This window comes from Talpa occidentalis, unplaced genomic scaffold (assembly GCF_014898055.3).
Source record: "Talpa occidentalis isolate TD23 unplaced genomic scaffold, MPIMG_talOcc4v2.1 talOcc4.16, whole genome shotgun sequence".
Classification (NCBI taxonomy): Eukaryota; Metazoa; Chordata; class Mammalia; order Eulipotyphla; family Talpidae; genus Talpa; species Talpa occidentalis.
The window spans coordinates 14,415,993-14,435,361 of NW_023601653.1; the positions used below are offsets into that span (position 1 = coordinate 14,415,993).

The 19,369-nt window shown below is 38.7% G+C and overlaps 1 protein-coding gene across 1 annotated transcript in view; it reads left to right on the forward strand.

Annotated features, from left to right (window-relative positions):
• ANKS1B (ankyrin repeat and sterile alpha motif domain containing 1B) overlaps positions 1–19,369 on the forward strand; it is a 793,190-nt gene that overhangs the window by 317,459 nt on the left and 456,362 nt on the right. The window contains exon 13 of the mRNA XM_037513805.2: positions 5,201–5,318. Coding sequence (XP_037369702.2) covers positions 5,201–5,318 — 118 coding nt within the window. The remainder of the gene's footprint in view (positions 1–5,200; positions 5,319–19,369) is intronic.

Consider the following 19,369-nt stretch of genomic DNA (forward strand, 5'->3'; position numbering starts at 1 on the left):
AATAGGACAGACTTGGAAATAGTATGAACTATTTGCATTTAACTAGAAAGATCAGTCTAGTATTAATATGTAGTTTATAGATTTGATGAGGTGAGAGTGGAGGTAGGGAGAAACAGAGTTATCAACAATGGAAAAATGTAAATGAATTTGAGAGATAAAAGGCAGGAGTGGTGAACAGACTTTGGCAACTGATTGAACATGCAATCATGAGTAAGAAAAGTTCAAGGAAGGCTCAAAACTCTTTCACTTACAGAGGAGTCAAATCTGACTTAAAATCTTTCCTTAAAATATGGAATGCCTTTAGTTAAGAGGAAGAATGAAGATATCAGAGGGGACCTAATAATCCACTTTAAGGATGTTGGCTTTTACTCAGAGTAACATGAAGAGCATTTGACGTCTTTTGGAAGAGTATCATTATGTAACTTGTATTTTATAAGAATTGCACTGACTGCTGTGTAGAGAGTAGACTGGAGAAGGGGAGCAAGAGTAGAAGGAAGAAGGCCAGTTCTGAGCCTACTACACCATGGCAGTAAGATGAGAGATGCAAGCAGTTCAGGTAAAGGTGAGGCAGCAGAGACAAACAGAAATGGATGGATGTTGGACATATTTTTAAGGTAGAGCCAATAGGATTTCATGGTTGAGTGGATGTAATGCATGAGAAAAAAGGACATTATGGAAAACCACAAGAATGTTGTCCTAAACAAGCATAAGATGGATTTACTATCTGACATGCGTGAGGTTGTGGAAAAGAACAGATTTGATCAGCAGGGAGAAATAACAGGTCATTTTAAATTTGTCACCTATTAGATATCCACTTAACTGTGTCAAATAGGCAACTGAAGGTATGATCTGAGAACATAAATGTGAGCATTTATAATATTTAAATTAATCATTCCATTTATCAAATAGCTGCTTTTCCTTTGCCTGGTCTTTGGTTTATCTAGATTCCACATATTAGTGAAATCATCCAGTTTTTTTTTTTCTCCTTCTGACTCTATTTAGAATAATCTCTCACATGCATGTTGCTGCAATGGCATGATTTTATCTTTTTTGATTGCTGAGTAGTATTCCATTATGTATAGGTACCACATCTTCTTGATCCACTCATTTGTTCTGGGGCATTGAGGTGGTTTCCATATCTTGGCTATTGTAAATAGTGCTGCTATAAACACGGAGTGCAGTCTTCCTTTCAAATTAGTGTTTTTTTGGATAGATACGTAGGAGTGGAGTTGCTGGGTCATATGGCAGATCTGAATCTATTTTAAAGGAAGAGCCAACACAGTGCTTTTTTTATTTTTTTAAATGAATGGAAGGTAGATAATGAGTAAATAAAGGAACCAAAGGTGTAACTCAAAGATTTGTGGCCCTTTTAACCTTTGGAAGGGTGGAGTCAATATTAATTGAGATGAGGAAGTTCAGTTTTGGACATTTTAACTTGAAACATTCTTAAATATCCAAATAGAAAGATGAATAGGTAGTTGAGCTAGTGGTTTTTCAGTATGGTAGGACAGAGTGGGAGAAGCATGTGGTAATTTTATCAAAAGTATGGGTACCAGTTTTAAAAGATTGTGAAACTGCCATAGCTAGAGTGAGTCACCTATGAGTTTTGAGTCCTCAATGAAAATCTCCAGCATGCTGTTGTGAATGTCTGGGGGAGAAGCAGCTGAGAATCACCAGTAATAAAAGATGTTGCTTCTTTATGGAGAGTTGTGTGTCTGTGAAAGCTCTGTGCTTATGAGGAATTCTGTGGGCTAGCTAGCTTTGGGTATGTGCTAAGGAAATTAATTACCCTGGGTAACTACTTATCTCCGCTTTTATTAGTAGTTTCGAGCCATCATTTTCTGTTGGAGAAAACTGATGGGAAGAGGAAAATTTTTTAAAAAGTGAAGCGGAAAGTGCTTTTTTCCAAATGGGGAAGGAACAAAAACAAAAGCTTTTAAGTGCATAGAGCATAAGCTGCTTTTCTGCAAGAGGCAAGAAACAGAGGCCTAAAATTAGAACAGAGAAGGTAGCCTGGGCCTTTCACGCTGCTCAGGGATGGCCAGGGAAGCAAGCAAAGCCCTTCCTTTTAATTAGTTCACATGGACTGAAAATAGAACTCCTGATGCTGAGACAATGTTCTTCCAGCAGCTGCTGGACACAGGCAGCTCGGGGGCTCTGGCATCCAGCCAGCCAGCCTAAAGGCCAAGGACGGGTTGTCGTGTTGATCTTCCCAAGCTGAGGTTCAGGGTGAGCTGCAGGATGGAGGAAGTTAGGGGTTAGTGAGGACGATGTGTAATTATATCTTTGAGTTTTATTGCCTTAAAAATGTGCATTAAACAAGTTATTTTAATTATTGATGCTTAAATTCAGTGCTTTAAATAGATAAGGATTTTAAGTAGCCAGAAGGAAGGCATTTTTCCTTCAAGTATATATGTAGCAGCAGAAATATATTCCTATCAGTTCCTGATAAATCATGAAACCCCTCTCCTATGCTTGGCTTTTCCTTTTTCTCCTCTGGTATCACGTGACTTCTCCACTCTGCAGCACATACTGCACATCACACAAAAGGCAAGGTAAAGGTGTTGGACAAAGAGAAAAAAATGGTTTTTTTACTGTTTTTTCCTTTACTGCTATTTTAACTACCTAAAATATGAAGATATCTTATGTAGTTAGATGGGGTAATGTGGTTTACTTAGTGTACATAATTGGGTGAGAACTCGTTATTCTGAGTGACATTAGTTGAACTATGACTACTGGTTTATTTGAGCGGCATAAAATAAATCTCTGTACTCAGTGTGTGACATTATGAGAAAACCCAGGGTGCTGTGAGAATATCTAAGAAGGTGATTGATCTTGTATAGGGGTCTGCCAGCTTTGCCCGGGCAGACTTGTTTCTGAGAGATAAGCACAGAGGAATTAGCTAGACCAAGATGAGGACAGAAGATTGCTCCTCAAAGAAGAAACGGCGTTGGTTATTTTTTTTTTTTTTTTAAATCCCTATGGTGGATAATGCAACCACAGGTTTCATTTCCCAGAGGGAAGGAAAAATGGCAGGAGTTGCAGTCACAGAGGGAATCAAAAGCTCCTTTTACCGGGCCTGAAAAGCTGTGCTTAGGATTTGAGTCTTTATCCTAAGAGCAAAGGAGACTTAAAAGCAGTGAGAAGTCCCTGGCAGGTTTGTGAGCAGAGAGAAATGATCCATGTTAGTATTTTGGCAGTATAGGATTTCTCCCCTCAGGTGTGGTTGCTGTAGCTCTGCTGCCACTGAAGCACCAGAGGTCACCTCTTTTACCCCTGGTGTCCTGGATGCCTCGCATCTTTGGTCAGCTTTCAAGGGTTGATTTTAAAGTATGTCTTTTTCTGACCCTTTGTTTGGTTTCTCTATATTAGACATATAGGTGACACCATCTGATACTTATCTTTCTCCTGGCTTATTTCACTTAACATCTATCCATGTTGCTCCATCCATCTTGCTGCAAATGGCATGAGTTTATCCTTTTTATTGCTGAGTAGTATTCCATTGTATATACATTCCACATCTTCTTGATCCACTCATGTGTTCTGGGCATCTAGGTGTTTCTGTATCTTGGGTATTGTAAACAGTTAAGTTCTTCTTAGTTGGTTCACCTCAGCTCATTTTTCACTACAAAGGCAGACCCTATGGGTTAGCCGTGCCTGCCCTGGCCTCTGCTACAGTCTTCACTCCCTTTAGTAAGCTACCTCCAGGACAGCCTGCTTGACTTTCAGCCCAGCTGCCAAATGAAGTCCTGTTCTGGGACTACAGAAACTTACTTCTGGGTATCATTCATAATTAAGGGAAACAAAGTGGGCTCAGAAAAATGTATCCTGCAGATCTTGCAAGTCCATACCATGTGGCGCTACTGAGTTAAATAAGATGAAACCATCCTGGAATCTAGGTGGGATTTGCAGCACACGTTTCTCTTGCCTCAACTTCCCCTACACCATAGCCATAGCCCAGAAGGAAAAGTTCAGGACACACCTATGTAGACCCATTGCCCTCTCCTCCCTATCTCATTCAGCTTTTCTTTTAAAAAAATTCTCAGAGGTTTACAGGTCCTTCTTCTCCTAGGTGAGTTTCCCATTTATTCATCAGACCTAGCTCTGATTTTTCTAAAACAGGAGTCTGACATTTAAGTCTATTGATTTACAAACCCACCTTGTCCCACCTAAGGACATTAACTCTCCTTTCTAGACCTGGGGGAAGAGAATTTTCTAATAAAATCCGACTCAAGGATGGAAATTTTTCAGTCTCTTCTTTGAAAAATACTGACCATATTACATTAAGCCAGTGCCACTAAGTGCAAACTGCATTAGTGAACCATGTGCTTAATTAATGTAGCTTCATAAATGCTTAATACATGTGGCCATTAATATAATCTGTATTGCTGTTATTACTGTAGTTCTAGGCTGGAGCTAAGCCATGAAGAAATCAGTGCAAATGTAGAGCAGTCAGGTGCTAGGAGTGCAGCCAGGTAACCTGAACCTAAATTCACAAGGTTGCTTGGAATAAGCAGGTCAACCTGCTGGGGAGCTGAGTTTGAATTTCTGTTTGTTCTGTGCCCCAGTTTTATGTGCCCAGGAGTGAAAGGGCAGCAAAAGCTGGGAGATGTGTCACTGCTGGGGAGCCTAACACAGTTGCTAATCCCTCCAACATTACAGCAGAGGCAAAGAGAGCAACTATTCCAAAGGGCTTTGTGCTGAAAAATTTTTTTCTTAACTTAATCTTTTATTAACTCAATTTTCTTTTGCTTTTGCCTTCTGTTAATTCGTGTGAAAATATAATTGCTTTGTTAGCTGGAATTTTCTTTGCGATTCAAATTCGGTGCTGCATATATCTTCTCTCTAATTATCTTGTCTACTTTAGTTGCCCTGATAGTTTTTCTCTCCTGATTTCTCTATCAGACTGTTGATATCTCTTGAAAAATCACCCTGATATCAGTTGCATTTGTGTGTTGTATGTATGCTTATTATAATTAAAAGTAAAATAGTGGAGAAAAGCCAATAGTAGTTTTTTTTTTTTATTTTTAATGAAGGGAAAAGGTCTTGAATGTCAGCTCTGTGCTATGGAGAAAATCCCTCTTTACCCTTGGATGACAATAGTTTCCAAATACTAGATTCTTTTTCTCTATTCACATCTTCTACCTCTAGAGTTTTATCTTGGGAGAACATTCCACCCTCTTTTCTCTGCCCTGTGTAGGTTGGACAGGTACCCTGTGTGTACCCAGGCTTTAGTCCTCTAAATGCAGGCTTTTCCTTCCTGCCTCATGCCACAGCGAGCCAGTCCTTGACAGACGGTGCTCCAGGTATTATCCCAGGTAACTTCCTACTATTTGGTAGATCAACTTATTCCCCACCTACCCAGATCTGGACTCTAGTGATTTCAACTCTTCTACTTGACTTTTGGCATCTGTGATAGGCAAAGTTCTAAGTTCTAAGCTGGTCCTGTGATAACTGCCTCCCCCCTCCCATATTCATAAGTTTGTGTGATTCCCCCCTTTTGAGTTTCTTTGGGACCTGTAACTTGCTATTGGCAAATGGCAAATGATGAGGTATTACTGCCATAGTTATGATACGTTTTATAGCAAAGGTGAAAGGATTTTGAAGATGTAACTAAGGTCTCTAATCATTGACTTTAAATTACTCAAAGGAGAGCTTGTCTTTGGTGAGCTTGAACTAACCACATTATTATTCCTTTTAAAGGGTGACTTAGGAGCATTTTCTCACTTTCTCTTCTGACTTGGGAGCTGCACCCCGAGCCTCAGGGGAGGTTGCAGCCCTGGCTGGCACTTGGGCTATGCTCTGGTGACATGCATGGAGGACATAGTGGCTGGGCCAGCCTCCTGACTCCTGCAGACAGAGATGACATATGTGTGTTGTTGTGTGTCTTTGATATGCAGAGATAGAAAATGAAGACAATGTTCCATGTTTCCTTGATCTGGAAGAAAGGGAGATACTCTCTCCATCTTCTTTGGCCTACAAAAAAACAAAAACAAGCAACAACAGCAACAACAACAACAACAACAAAAAACCCTGCCAAATCAGCACTCCTAACTTGCTCTCATTGAGTCACAAACATGATAGAGATTGAAGAATTTGAGAATTTTCTCCTTCATTTTACATCCGAAGCCCAGATCCATTAACAGATTATGCATTCACTTACACAATTTTTTTCCAAAATAAGTTTTAACTTTAATGAGTACTAAGTTGTGAAGCTCAAGTTCTAATAGTAAAATCTTAAGATATACACCAGAGGCTGTAATAGATATCATGCAAACTTGCAATTCCTGAATTATTATTACTCCCCAATCAGGCCTCCCTCCTCTAGGACTAAGCTTTTTCACAAAGTTAGCAGAGATAATTTTCACATATATATATCAGCCACTCCACTGTTGAGAACCTCATATGCCTGGCCACTGTGTAAGAATGTCCACAGGCCTTAGCATCCCCAACAAAGTCCTTAATAATTGACCCTGACTTTCTGTTTATCTGTATTCACATATACCAGATACTCCTACATACATTGTCCTTAGAGTTCACTGTTCTTGCTTCATAGTCTACTCTTCTGTAAGCTTGGATGCCTCATCCATCTAATTCACCTGTGTGGAATTTAGCCAAGGGTTGCCTCCTTTGTGAAGCATCCTTTACCTCCAACAATTCAATGATTCTTTCATCCATGTGCCTCTCCTACTCTTCACACACCTCTATTATTAGATATTTTATCTAAAAGTATGTGCTTACATGTCTGTGAGCTGCTTAAATGTAGGGACCTTGTCTGAAATTACATGTATCACTAGTGCCTAGCATAATGACCGACTGACAGTAGATGCTCAATAAATGGTAAGTGATTGAATAAGTGAATGAATATTTGCTTTGTTTGAATTCTGCAACCTATGGGCTTATTCCTATCTATCAATAAGGCCAGACCCAGCTCTCTTCTGAGCTACAGAGCCCACCTTTCATTGGTTCTTTTATTAAACGCCTCAGAGAGAAATGTCATTTTTAAAGAAAATTGGTGTTACATAATTGATCTGATTTCACAGATAAAAAGAAAGCAGTTATTTTCATTGGGAGGCTATCTAGTTTTCTTAGATAATTATAAAGCAGTTGACTGAGCCGTGCCAGAATCATTAATATCACCCTGGAAATCAATGTTTCTGACAATGTGCTCTAATTTCTATTTTCCTTCCCCTTTTTATTTTAGTGAAGCAATAGCTAAGACTTCATTAAGAAAAAAACCTAACAGGGCCTCCCCGGTGGCGCAGCGGTTGAGCGCTGGGTTGCGAAGCTGCCAGCGCCCTCTGCGGCGCCGGTTCGATCCCCGGCTGCTCCCCGGCCACAGGAGGAGGGTCCCACATGGTGCGCAGACCTCTCCTGCCGCCCGCTGCTCCCCTCAGCAGTGTACTTGGGTCCTTCTGCCTGCTCTACTCCCCGCTCTGGCTCTGGTGAATTCTCTCACCCTCCCGCGCTTCTGACTGTACCCAGTGCATGTACAAACAAACAAACAAATAAATAAATAAATAAATACATGCCCCTTTAAAAAAAAAAAAAAAAAAAAAAAAAGAAACCTAACAACTTTAATGAGCCCTGTTGTTTTACATGTCAAAGCAATGCATAGTATATCTCTTTTTTCTCTCCAGAACTGACATTTCCCTCACCACTGTGTTGGCCAGCTCCTGCATTAGCCATACATGTGCTGTCAATATTGTATTAGGACTTTAGGCCTGGAGAGTGAGGACTTTCAACAGCTTACTCATGATCAGAGCCCAGTGGGCAGATGAAACACCACTGACAGAATTCTGACCTCTGGCAACTCGCTCTCACAGGATCTCAAGTGTGTTCTCACATGCGCATTAGTTTTCCACAGCATGGTTCTCCTTACTTGGAAAATTGAATGGAGTATAGCAGGAAGACAAATAGGTTGCAAAGAACTGGCATTTTTTCCAGAGTCAAAAATGTAATTTTTATTTCAGATCAATTTAGATCTGAAAAAGGTCTGTGGCATGTCTTATGTGTTGATACTTTTTGATTAATCACAGATGTGCATGCTCTTTTTATTAACTTAGATAATCAAGAGCTGACTATGTAATGCTAATAACAGCTCAGATTTCCTCTGGGAAAAACACACAGCACACGTGAAAGGAAGCATTATTAACTAAACACATTTCTCAGTTCCTAATGATTAGCATTTTGACAAGCTGTTGTCTTAGATAAAGGTTTTAGATTATATGTTACATAACTTCAAAGTATTTTGCAGTATTTCTTCTTGACTTGAGTACTAATAGTACTCATTTTAATTTAAAAGAAGGAAGTCCTCAACTCTATTTTAGTCTCCTAATCACATTTTCTCGTCCATTGATGTGCTGTAGGCCATTAATTTGCAACTAGGTTTTGCTTCTACTATTAATTATAATCCTCTAGAACAGGGTAACATTACAATAAATGATATGTCAAGTTCTCCAACCTAAGTAGTTTTCTATTTTCTAACGATATATTTGCCTCTAAACATTGATATATAGGATATTAAAACTAGAATATCAAATTCAAAATGAACCTAAACAATTTCCCCATACCACATATTTCATATATTCCCTTTCAACCAATTTTTAGCTATTCTTTAAAATTTATCTTGGATATATTTATCTAAAACTGGATCTTTATTGTTGGGTAAGACTTGCTATCATGTTCATTTTACTATCTTTACAACCTCAAGCATATGAGCTACTCTGTTTGAGGCCTAAGTATTATTATTCATTATAAACAAAATATAAAACTGTCTATAAACACTAAACAAAATTACTCATGTTATCATATTTATTTATAATACTTTATAGGAAAAGCTTATTCATTCATTTAACAGATACTTTTTTAGTACTTTCAAAGTATTAATACCCAGGCAATAATTAAAGCCTAATGTTATTTATATTAGTATCATTTGAGCTTAGAGATAGGAGCATATAAATCTATCTAGAAGAGGCAGAGGTGGTTTCACAGAACAAATAAAACTGGTCTTGTGACTTGCAGAATTATTAAATGGCTCTTGGAAGACTAGGGGTGGGGGAAGAGAAGGGAATAGAGAAAGAGGTAAAGCATCGCAGAGTGATGAGTAATCTGGACAGAGAGGAGAGATTTTTTCCAAACAGTTGGAGTCTTGTAGAGATGTAAATTAGAACACATTATGTTCGAGGAACTGAAACTGACCCAAGAAAGCAGGATTGGGGAGCATGAGTAAAAGAATGCCAGCAGTAACTAGAGATTGGCAGACACCAGGTTGCAGAGGGCTGGACAAACCATCTTAAAGAATCTGAATTATATTTTAGGAACAAACGTATTGCAGTTTCCACACTGGGTAAAAAAACTAACCACGGAGAAAATGGGGTCTGAGGTCTGACTCATTCTCTGCTTATCCCAGAGAGCAGATAAACTCTGCACCAAGTCTCACATAGACTTGTTGTGGTCCTAGTGGGAAGCTACCTAAGGTTTTAAGCAGCAGAATGATTGCTAATCTGCATTTCCCCATGTTCATTCTAGCTGTGCTGTAGCTTCTCTTAGAGGAGAAAGACAGGATACGTGGGACTTGATGTAGGTGAGTCAGTGGCAGCTCACATTAGGACTGTAGCTCTGGCAAAGAAGTGAGATGTTTAGGAGGCAGAATTTACAGAACTTATGATTAACTATGGAAGCCACAGGTGACCAAGACATTAAGGAGACAGGGATGCTCCTCGCACTCCTGGTTTGAGCAGAAACCCTAGCTAGGAGCCTCAGGTACAGCATCTGAGACTTCAATGTTGAGAAGAAGCTCCTGGAGTTTTTCCACAGTGGGAAGGTATCAAAATCAGCTGGACTAGAGGACACAGTAAAAGCATGTAAAAGTCTTTTGGGGCCAGCAGGCATGACATTACACTTAAAAGAATGGTTTTCTTTCGTTCCTTTTTTTCCTTGTTGGAAAAGTTGAATCCCTTTGATATTTTCATTTTACTTCTTAGGCCATTGTATATTTCCATTGGGCTAAATTTGTACCATAGGGACATTAGTTGTTACCTGACTTTAGCTTTAATTTAAAAGGGAAAAAATGTAATTATGAAGGAGATTGGGCATGTGGGCACCTGATTCATTTCCCTGGGTGGCACCATGACTCACACTCATTAAAGCAGGTTTGCTTTGAGATGCCTGATGCCTTATCAGTTCTAAATTCTCTGCCCTGTATGTGAACAATAAGATGAGCTTCTCTCGAGGGTCATTCACTGCTCTTCATCTCTACTATGAGTCAGATGTTTTGCATTTCAAAACATTATCCTGCCTACAATTTCTCTCTTTATAAATTATGCAGAAAACTTCTACCAACAATAGATCTCATTTAGATTGGTAGCTGTAAAACATATTCTAGTTGCTTTGCTGTAATTTAGTGAGCAGTTTTATGACCAACAATCAGGTACTATTTTATTTGTTTTATCATCGTTGTCTAAACATCTAAGTGCCTCATTAGACAAAAACACAATTATCTGTAAGTAAATCCAAACACATGAAAAGCTCTCTCTTGATTCTTTGCTTCTAGTGATAGGTTTCCTCCCTGTCACATTCAATCTCCTAGAAAGAATTGTCTACATTTCCTGAACTCATTTTCTTATCTCTCTCTTCTCTCCTCCCTCATCTCTCATTTCCCCCCAATACTACTCCACTGTTGCACTGAAGTCTGTTAGTTCCTCAGGACTGTCTCCTAAAGACAGTGGACCAAGTGTTTATCTTATTGACCAATCTACTACACTTAACCCACAAAACTCCCTCTGCAGGTGGCACTGTGGCATCACACTCCCCTAGTCTTCAGTTTCTCTAGTCTCCTCCTTGTTCTTCCTATGTGAGCCTCTCTGTTCTCCCCACTCCTACAAGCTTACTGTTCTTCCCGGTGCTGGATCAGGTGTCCTCTCACTCTACCCATGGTCCCTGAATGATCTCAGACAGATCATCTCAGAGATGCTCATGACTCTATTGCTCAATCAGATACTGATGTTCCTCAAAGTTTTGTCTCCATCCCAAACTGAAGTTCCGGATCCCTCAATTCATCTTTCTCCTTGACCTCTCCTCTTAGATGTCCCATGGGTAACTTAAAGTTATGTGAGTTATGTCCCATGGGTAACTTAAACCTATGTGAGTTTCCCAGGGCTGCTGCTGTAAAAAGTATCACAAACTGACTGGCTGGAAAGAATAGGGATGTGTTCTCTCATAGTTTCATAGTTCCCTCATAGTTCTCTCATAGTTCTCTCATAGTTAGAAATCTGAAGTCAAGGTGTTAGTTGGCAGGGTCATTTCACCTCTGAAGGATTCTGGGAAGAAGGCTTCTTTGCCAAATCAGATATCAGAGTATCCTTGGCGGGAGGCAGCATAACTCTCTTCTCTGCCCCCATCTCTTTACTTTCTTCTCTGTCTTGTCTTCTCCTCTTCATACAAACACTCTAATCATTGGATTTGGGAACCAGCCTAGTTTGATTTGTTTTGTTTGTATTTTTAAGCTTCATGATAACAGAGGGTATGCCTTTCTGGTGGAATCATGGAGACCTAGTGTTGGAGGTTAATTGTTGCTTAATATTTGTTAAAAGGTGAAGGAAAGAAGTAAAGCAACTAAGCACCAAGAACTAATCTTACAAAATGATAAGCAAAGCAAAGTAAATTTGGTTGTTCATTTTTAAAATGTGTACAAATGGAATTTTTTCTAGTGTATGTATGAGCAAAATACATTAAGAATCGGAGCCTCCCTGGTGGCACAAGGGGTTAAGACACAACCTATGAAGCAATCCGTAGCCACTACAGCATGAGTTCAATCCCCTGGCCAACCAGGGAGCTACCCACATGGTGAGGCAGACCTCTCCTGGCTTGCCCGCTGCACCCCTCACCAATGTACTTTGGTCAATCTGCCTGTTCTGTTCCCCACTCTGTCTCTGGTGAATCCTCTTGACCCCTGCATCTCTGGCCTGTACCCCAGCTCTTATATGCATAAATAAATAAATCTTGGGCCTCCCCTGGTGGCACAGGCAGTTGAGCGACGCACTGTGAAGCTGTTCACAGCCTCTACAGCGCCGTTTCGATCCCAGCCGGCCGGTGAGTGTACCACATGGTGCGGCAGACCTCTCCTGTCTTACCCGCTGCTCCCCTCAGCAGTGTATTTCATCAGTCTGCCTGTTCTGTTCCCCACTCTGTCTCTGGTGAATCCTCTCACCCTCCCATGCATCTGGCCTATACCCCGGTTGTTGTATAAATAAATAAATAAATCTTAAAAAAAAAATAAACCTTCACAATATTTTTTAAAAAATATGTTAAGAATCAGTCAAATCTTATTTTAAGCAAATTCAAAACTGATTTTGAGTCCAGCAAAAATCCAAGGTTCCTATAGATGCTGGAAAATATTGTTCCTCACTGATTATTTCAGAAGGGGCTCTGCCCACTCTTAAAATTTGTTCTTTTATAGAAGCACCGTTACCAAATAAGACTGTAAAGATTTCATACAACTGTATTTTGAATCAACATCTCTATATAATTCATTATGTTAATCACCAAAAGTCTGGTTTCCCTCCTTCACCATATAATTTCTTTATTAATGAAAAAGTTCCTGCTTTTGTTGATCCTACAGGCTGTGTTATAATTTACTAAGTATTTCTTGAACATATCTCCAAAAAGGGCATGGTGACGCGGTTACTAGCATTCTAAGGACCACAAGGAAAGCAAAATGAAAAGAAAAACTTAAATTCTAAGAAAATGTCTCTGGATGTCAGGCTGAGAGAATGAAAGAGAGCCCCATTTGCAATTTATTTCTGCTTACTTTGTAAAGCATTTAGGCATACATAGCTGTTGAGAACTCTGATTGAATAGTCAGGAAACCAAGAAGTTAACAGGATCAGACACACAGGGTGATAGCTATTTTGCCTTCATTAATAAATTTTCTCCCATGAGAGGGTCTTTGGTAGGCCCTTGTGCTTGTAATTATTGAAAATACCCTAGGTTCAACTAAATCAGACTAGGTCATGTAAATGTTGATGAAAATAGAAGTGGAAGTGCCTCGCTATCCCACAGCATGCATTTTATCGGCAGATAAGGATTACTCCAGGGAAGGCAAGTCCTCAAAAGAAATTCTAAGTCTTAGTATTTTGCTCTATTTTGCATTAGAATTACTTGATGGTATTAAATTCATACACCTTTCAGAACACATAATTATAATATTCACTAATTAAACAAAAAGCCAACCAAATTAGATACAGTTAGGAAAATATCTTGCATAATCCAGTGGGTCTGCTCCGATTTATTGTCATTAAATTATCCTAAATAGACACTAGCATTCACAGCTTAATATTTATTATTCTTCATCTATTTTTAGTTCATTTTGACAAATTCAAGGCAGAAGATTCTAGCTTCACTGTATTGTGTGGGGGCTCTAGGTGCTTATGTAATTACTTCTAAAACTTGTGTTGCAATTTTCTTCACCCAACAAGATTCATTTTTCAGTTCCCTCATTTTAGCAGTAGAAGTTGTCATTTACAATTGGATTTTATAGACCACTCATCCCATATTTTAAAAAATATTTTATGTTTTGTAAAGACTAATCCTCAGAGCAATAGTATTAACTAAGTGCTGTTGTCGTTTGTGATTTACACAAAGAGAACTAAAGCACAGAACCTTTAACAACTTGCCCTCATTCATATGATTAGGAGGGATGGAGGTAAGATTTGCTTCTGTGGTGGTCTGTGCACATAACTCCCACATTTTCCTGCCTCTCAATAATCTTACTCCATTGTAAAACACTTAGGAAAGTACATGGAACTTTTGCTAATAAATAATTGTTATTAATACACCTCTACTTGATTCTCTTGTTTCAGAAATCTTAAGATTGTAAGTGTATCTAGAGAAGTAGAACTTTTCTTATTCAATTCCCCTCAAATGCTGGCAGTATCTGAGGATGTTTAGGAAGTAGTACTCCATCAAAAAACTACTTTTTCTTTCATTCAGCCAGTATTTAGGGTGTATTCTTATGCTTCAGTCAGAAGAAATATGTTAGGCTCTGGGACACAGGCATAAATGCTTCAGCCCTCACCAAATATAAATTCAAAGAAGTTTTGCTTAAAAGAGAGAGAAAGTATTATCTCTAGCTTGTTGCTGACAGAGTGAAGGGGATAGATCAAAGAAATGGATAAGATAAACCTGCCCTCTCTCGGATGACATGCCCTTCTCTCTGTTCATCTCCCTCTGTCAAATACACCATTTCAATGACGCTGCTTTTTTCTAGACATAGCATGGATCATCACAAGCTGGAACCTAGAACTGACTCAGGCAGTAACGTGTCAGAATCATGCTAGGGTCTTTCCCGTGCATCAAGTCACTCAGTTTAAATGGCGCAGCAGTTGAGTGCCGGGTTGCGAAGCTGCCCGCAGCCTCTGCAGCACCAGTTCGATCCCCGGCTGCTCCCCGGCCACCGGAGGAGGGTCCCACATGGCGCGCAGACCTCTCCTGCTGCCCGCTGCTCCCCTCAGCAGTGTACTTCGGTCCTTCTGCCTGCTCTGCTCCCCGCTCTGGCTCTGGTGAATTCTCTCACCCTCCCGCGCTTCTGACTGTACCCAGTGCTTGCATAAATAAATAAATAAATAAAAATAAATCTAAAAAAAAAAATAAAATAAAATCTGTTTCTTTTCTGGGTATTATCACCAATGAACAGATGAGAAGAAAAAAAAAGATGAAGTGACTCTCCATGATCCATAGTAATAAATAATGATAATAAAAAAGGATTCAACCCTATTTTGAGCTCAAATTTAGATGTTCTGATGGAAGCTAAGTTTTTTTTTGTTTTGTTTTTGTTTTTTTAAATCTTAAATGTAGGCCCAGATAAAGCTGGGTGATAAAGTTGCAGAATCTACAAGTGTATTTTCCTATTAAAACGTGGAATTAAACTTAAATTTTCTTTTGAATTTAGAAGTAACAGTTACTGTCACTATACAACAAATCCTCCCAAAACTCGATGTTAAAGCAAGAGAAAGTATTCTATTATCTTGTAGTTTCCATGGCTCAGGAACTCAGGACAGACTTGTCTGGTAGTGTTACAGGGTCTCTTATGTAGTTGTAATGCATTTGCAATCAACTGCAATCTTTATACTGTTGCAGTCAGCCATAGTCTTGTGGCTACAGCTAGACCAGTTGGGATTGGAGGAGCTGAGGACTGGTCATGTACCTTTCTCTTGACCTTTTCTCTGAAGTCTCCTGAATGAGCTGGCTTGAGTTCCCTCAAGGCATGTTGGTCTCAGGGAAATTCATCTACTTATATAATGACGCAGGGCAGGCCTCCACCGCCAGTGTTCTAATGATAGATGCAAGGTAGAAGTAGCACCGCCTTTCTTACTTAGCATCACTTCTCCCACCTTCTGTGGGTATAGGTGAGTCACAAACCTACTCAGATTCAATGGGAGTCAAATCAGATTCTGCTTCATGATGAGAGAATGGCAATATTCCAGATAGACATATGGGAGAGAAGATGTAGTTGTGGTTCACTCTATAAAATCCATTCTTCCACACTCTACCCTCTAACCTAAGAATTCAGATCCCAGATCCCTCCCCTAAGCAAAATAGGCTCACCACTTTCCAAGGTGTCCTAAAGGTTTCACCCTATTCAGCATTAGTCTTAGGCCTGAAGGTTTATCAGCTAAATTAAGCCCAGTGAAGTTAACTTTCTTTACATAATATGCCTTTAAGCAAATCATTTGAATACCTTTCCTCTTGGCCCAAAGTCCTGTGGACTTAAGAGACAGGCTTTCTGCTGCCAATATATCCATCACATAATGATTAGATAAAAATAGATGAGTAACAGTAAACACTACCTTTAAAAAAAGACAGAAACGTATAGGCATATAACAGTAATCAGTGCAGAGAAATTCTGAATTCCAGCCAGGTATATGTTGCTAGTTCCATGAACAGGGCTCGGTTGTACTCTGAGAATTGTTCTCCATAATTCTTGGCTCTGCCTTCTGGAGTCTTATCCCTTCTGAGTCATCTTTCCTATGTATAATAATAAGCAACCTATGTATAAAATGAAAGAATCTTTCCAGTTTGATTCCTGCCCATAGTAGTTCCAGGGCCCAAAGACTTTTTTTTTTTTCCATTTTATACTGTCTCTGCCTCGTTTATTTGTATACTGACCAATACAGTTCTGTGGGTTTTCCATGAATTTGGTTGGTATTTATTGTACTAGATAAATGCTACAGTCACAAATCTGAGATAATCCTTCTTTTCTTTGCATTCTCTTTAAGTATGCTGAGGGAAAACATCCTCAAAATACTTGTGTGTGGATGGTTCACGGGTGATGGGGTGGTGGGAGAACTCCGTGGTTACACCTGAGGGGAAAAATCAAGTGCTATACATAAATGAACAATGATGTAAGAGAATAAATAAATTAATTTAATTATTTTTAAAAATTGAGATTAAAAAAATGAAAGCTGCTTAGAAGTCCTCTATTGTTTAACTGAGCAAACCTCTGAGGCATGATTTCAGGAGCCAGAGCAAACCTTCTATGAGGTGCACCCTTAGATCTTTCTGAAATCTTACAAATGATCATAGAGTCCCCCCCTAGATTTGATTGCTAGCTTGAGAGGCCTCCTGAATTGAGGAATTGTCATCTGGAGAGGATGGAAGTATCTGAGTGTTCCACTATGTAAATGAAAGTAGTACCATCTCTCCTGACCTCACTCAGGAAGTCTTGTACTGTCATTACAAGCAAGTCACATATCTGTCCAAATTTTAAGGGACAGGAAACAGACTGTACTTACTACCAGGAAACTTGAAAGATTCTAGAACAACACTTGGAATGGGAGATATTGTTGAAGTCATCTTTGAGAATACAATCTACCTCCAAGAATCACTATAATATTATGAAACATTTTTAAACAAGCTTATTGGTCTTTAAGCATGTAAATACCTTAAAGGTAATTATCTTGGGATGATACATAGTTTTCTTAAAAGCTTGCTTTTATATAAGTCAATTTTTAGAACTCGGCAGTTGGAATTGCTATGGAAAATCTGGAAAAGATTTATTAGGACTGAATGCTATGTGTACTATCACAATTACTTGACAAAGAACACTTTTATGATAGTTTAATTTCCCTTGCCTTTGTTTAAGATTCCAGACTTTGGAAATGTTACTAATCCTCCTTTTGGATCCCAAAGAATAGGATGTTCTATAGTGTTTTTGTCAAGTGTTTCTTCAAATACTGCCAGCCATGCAAATGCCAAAGTACAATAGAAAGTGTATTTTGTTCAAAAATGCTATCTTAAAGAACAAAGATCATATACTTTAACTATTCCAACACTTTAGTTGGTTCAAAAGTTAAATAAAGATGTGTGTGTGGGTGGTGTATATGAGATGAAGGATGTCTTGGATTATATGAACATGTAAACTCCTTCCACTAATAAAATGTGTCCGTGATTTAATCATCCAACTCAGAGCTAGGCCGGTTTCAGGAGTGGATTTCTTGGACAAACTAGCTGTGTGACTTCTTTAAAGTCTTTGTAATTTCATTTTGATATACAGAAACAAGGGGAGATGAGACTTGTCAACAAGTATTTGTTGAATATCTTCTGTTTACAATGAGTCCTTGTATTTACTGTTGCAATTTATTGTTAGAAATGTTGGTCATGGTATGAGTCATAGTAGGAGAGTGCATTACTTGGATCAAGAATTTACTGTCATAGAAACTATTTCCAGAATTATTCACCATGATCTGAACTCTCAGGTGATTTCCTCCGGAGAGATCCTCTTACTGACACACTTGCAAATATAAAGCAATAATCAGCAGTCCTCTTAGCAGAATCTTCTAACACAATATTTTGAGCTTTTCAGCTCTCACCTCCAAATGAAAGCACTGCCTGAACATCCCCAGTTAAAGTGAACATGGAAATGAAAAGAATCTACAACTGCCCCTTTACAACAACTCTTTGTTTATGGATAATAGCTCTGCTTACCTGAGTGTGCACCAGAAACTAGGAGGAAAGCACATAAAATTCCCAGATGGTTGAATTTTATGATAAGGGATTTAAATCAGCATTTTAAATGTCATTCTACTAATGTGATTTTTTTTTACCACAGCCTCAAAGTTTGGCATGAAATTGTTTTTTCATATGCATTAAGTTCTGATGAATATCTGAGGTCATGATTGAGTCAAGAAGAAAGGATTTTCTTTTAAATGAAATACTAAAGTTCAGAAGTTTATTTTTGTACAGAAAGTGGTTTGACAATCCATGTATTCATCTGTCATTTCTCTAATTTTGTGGTTGAGAGTATTTGAGATGCACATCTATGAAATTTCTTCATTTAAATTTTTTTCTCTGGTTGTTCTTCTTATGTTAGTTCTATGTGACTATAGTCTGCTTTCAGTTCTTCACTTTCTTGGTGTCTTTTACTACTAATACCTAAAGATTAAAAAAAAGGGGAGGAAATCAAAGTTCTTAGGTCCTAGAGCTTTGAATATATCTCTTATTCAGTTTTCTCCCTCTCCCTTATCCTTAGCAGTCATGTATGGAAAGCAATACCTCCCCAGTCATTTCTCTGTAGATTCAAAGAGTAAACTAGCAAGTTCATCTCTGCTCCATTTAGGAATTATCATATTTAGAATTTAGATTCCTTATTTTAGAGTTTCAGTTCATTATATCTTTGTAAAATAACACAATTGGAAATGTGATTAGTTATTTTGTACATTTGAGTCTGAGAATTTGCACTTAGGAATTAGAAATTATGATGTGATTGTTATTAAAAGCAATGATCACTTTATCCAAGTTTTTATCATGGATGAATCACTAAGTGCATTATCTTATCTCATCTCTCCAAATATGCTAGGAGATGGGTTGCAGGAGAGAAGGGGGAATTCTCCCTATTCCTCTGGGAAGCAACAGATACCAGCAGGATCACAAAACACGGCTTCAGAAAGAACAGTAACTGGAGCAACCAGTGATATCTAGGGAATGAGGACTGATCAAAATGTCATTTCAAAACACCACCCTTGAGATAAATCAACTTGGACAATTTTCAAGCTTTGTGTCACTCAGTTAAAGATTTATCACTGGTGCTACAGTGGTGGGGGAACTATGGGGACTACACCTGAGGGGAGAAATCAAATACTGTCTAAAAATTAATGATAAAATGTGTAACAATTCATATTGCATAGAATATCTGATTTGCTGGGACTGGGCCACAGTTGCACTTTTGACCAAGAGGACAGGGCACTGTGATTGAGACTCACCCATCACATAGGAAGGGGGGGGTAGTTTCTCAGAGAAAAACCCCGATGTTGTTAGTAAGTGAAGGAAGATTCTAGTGAGGCAAAAATAGTAGAAGTCCTCTACACTGAAA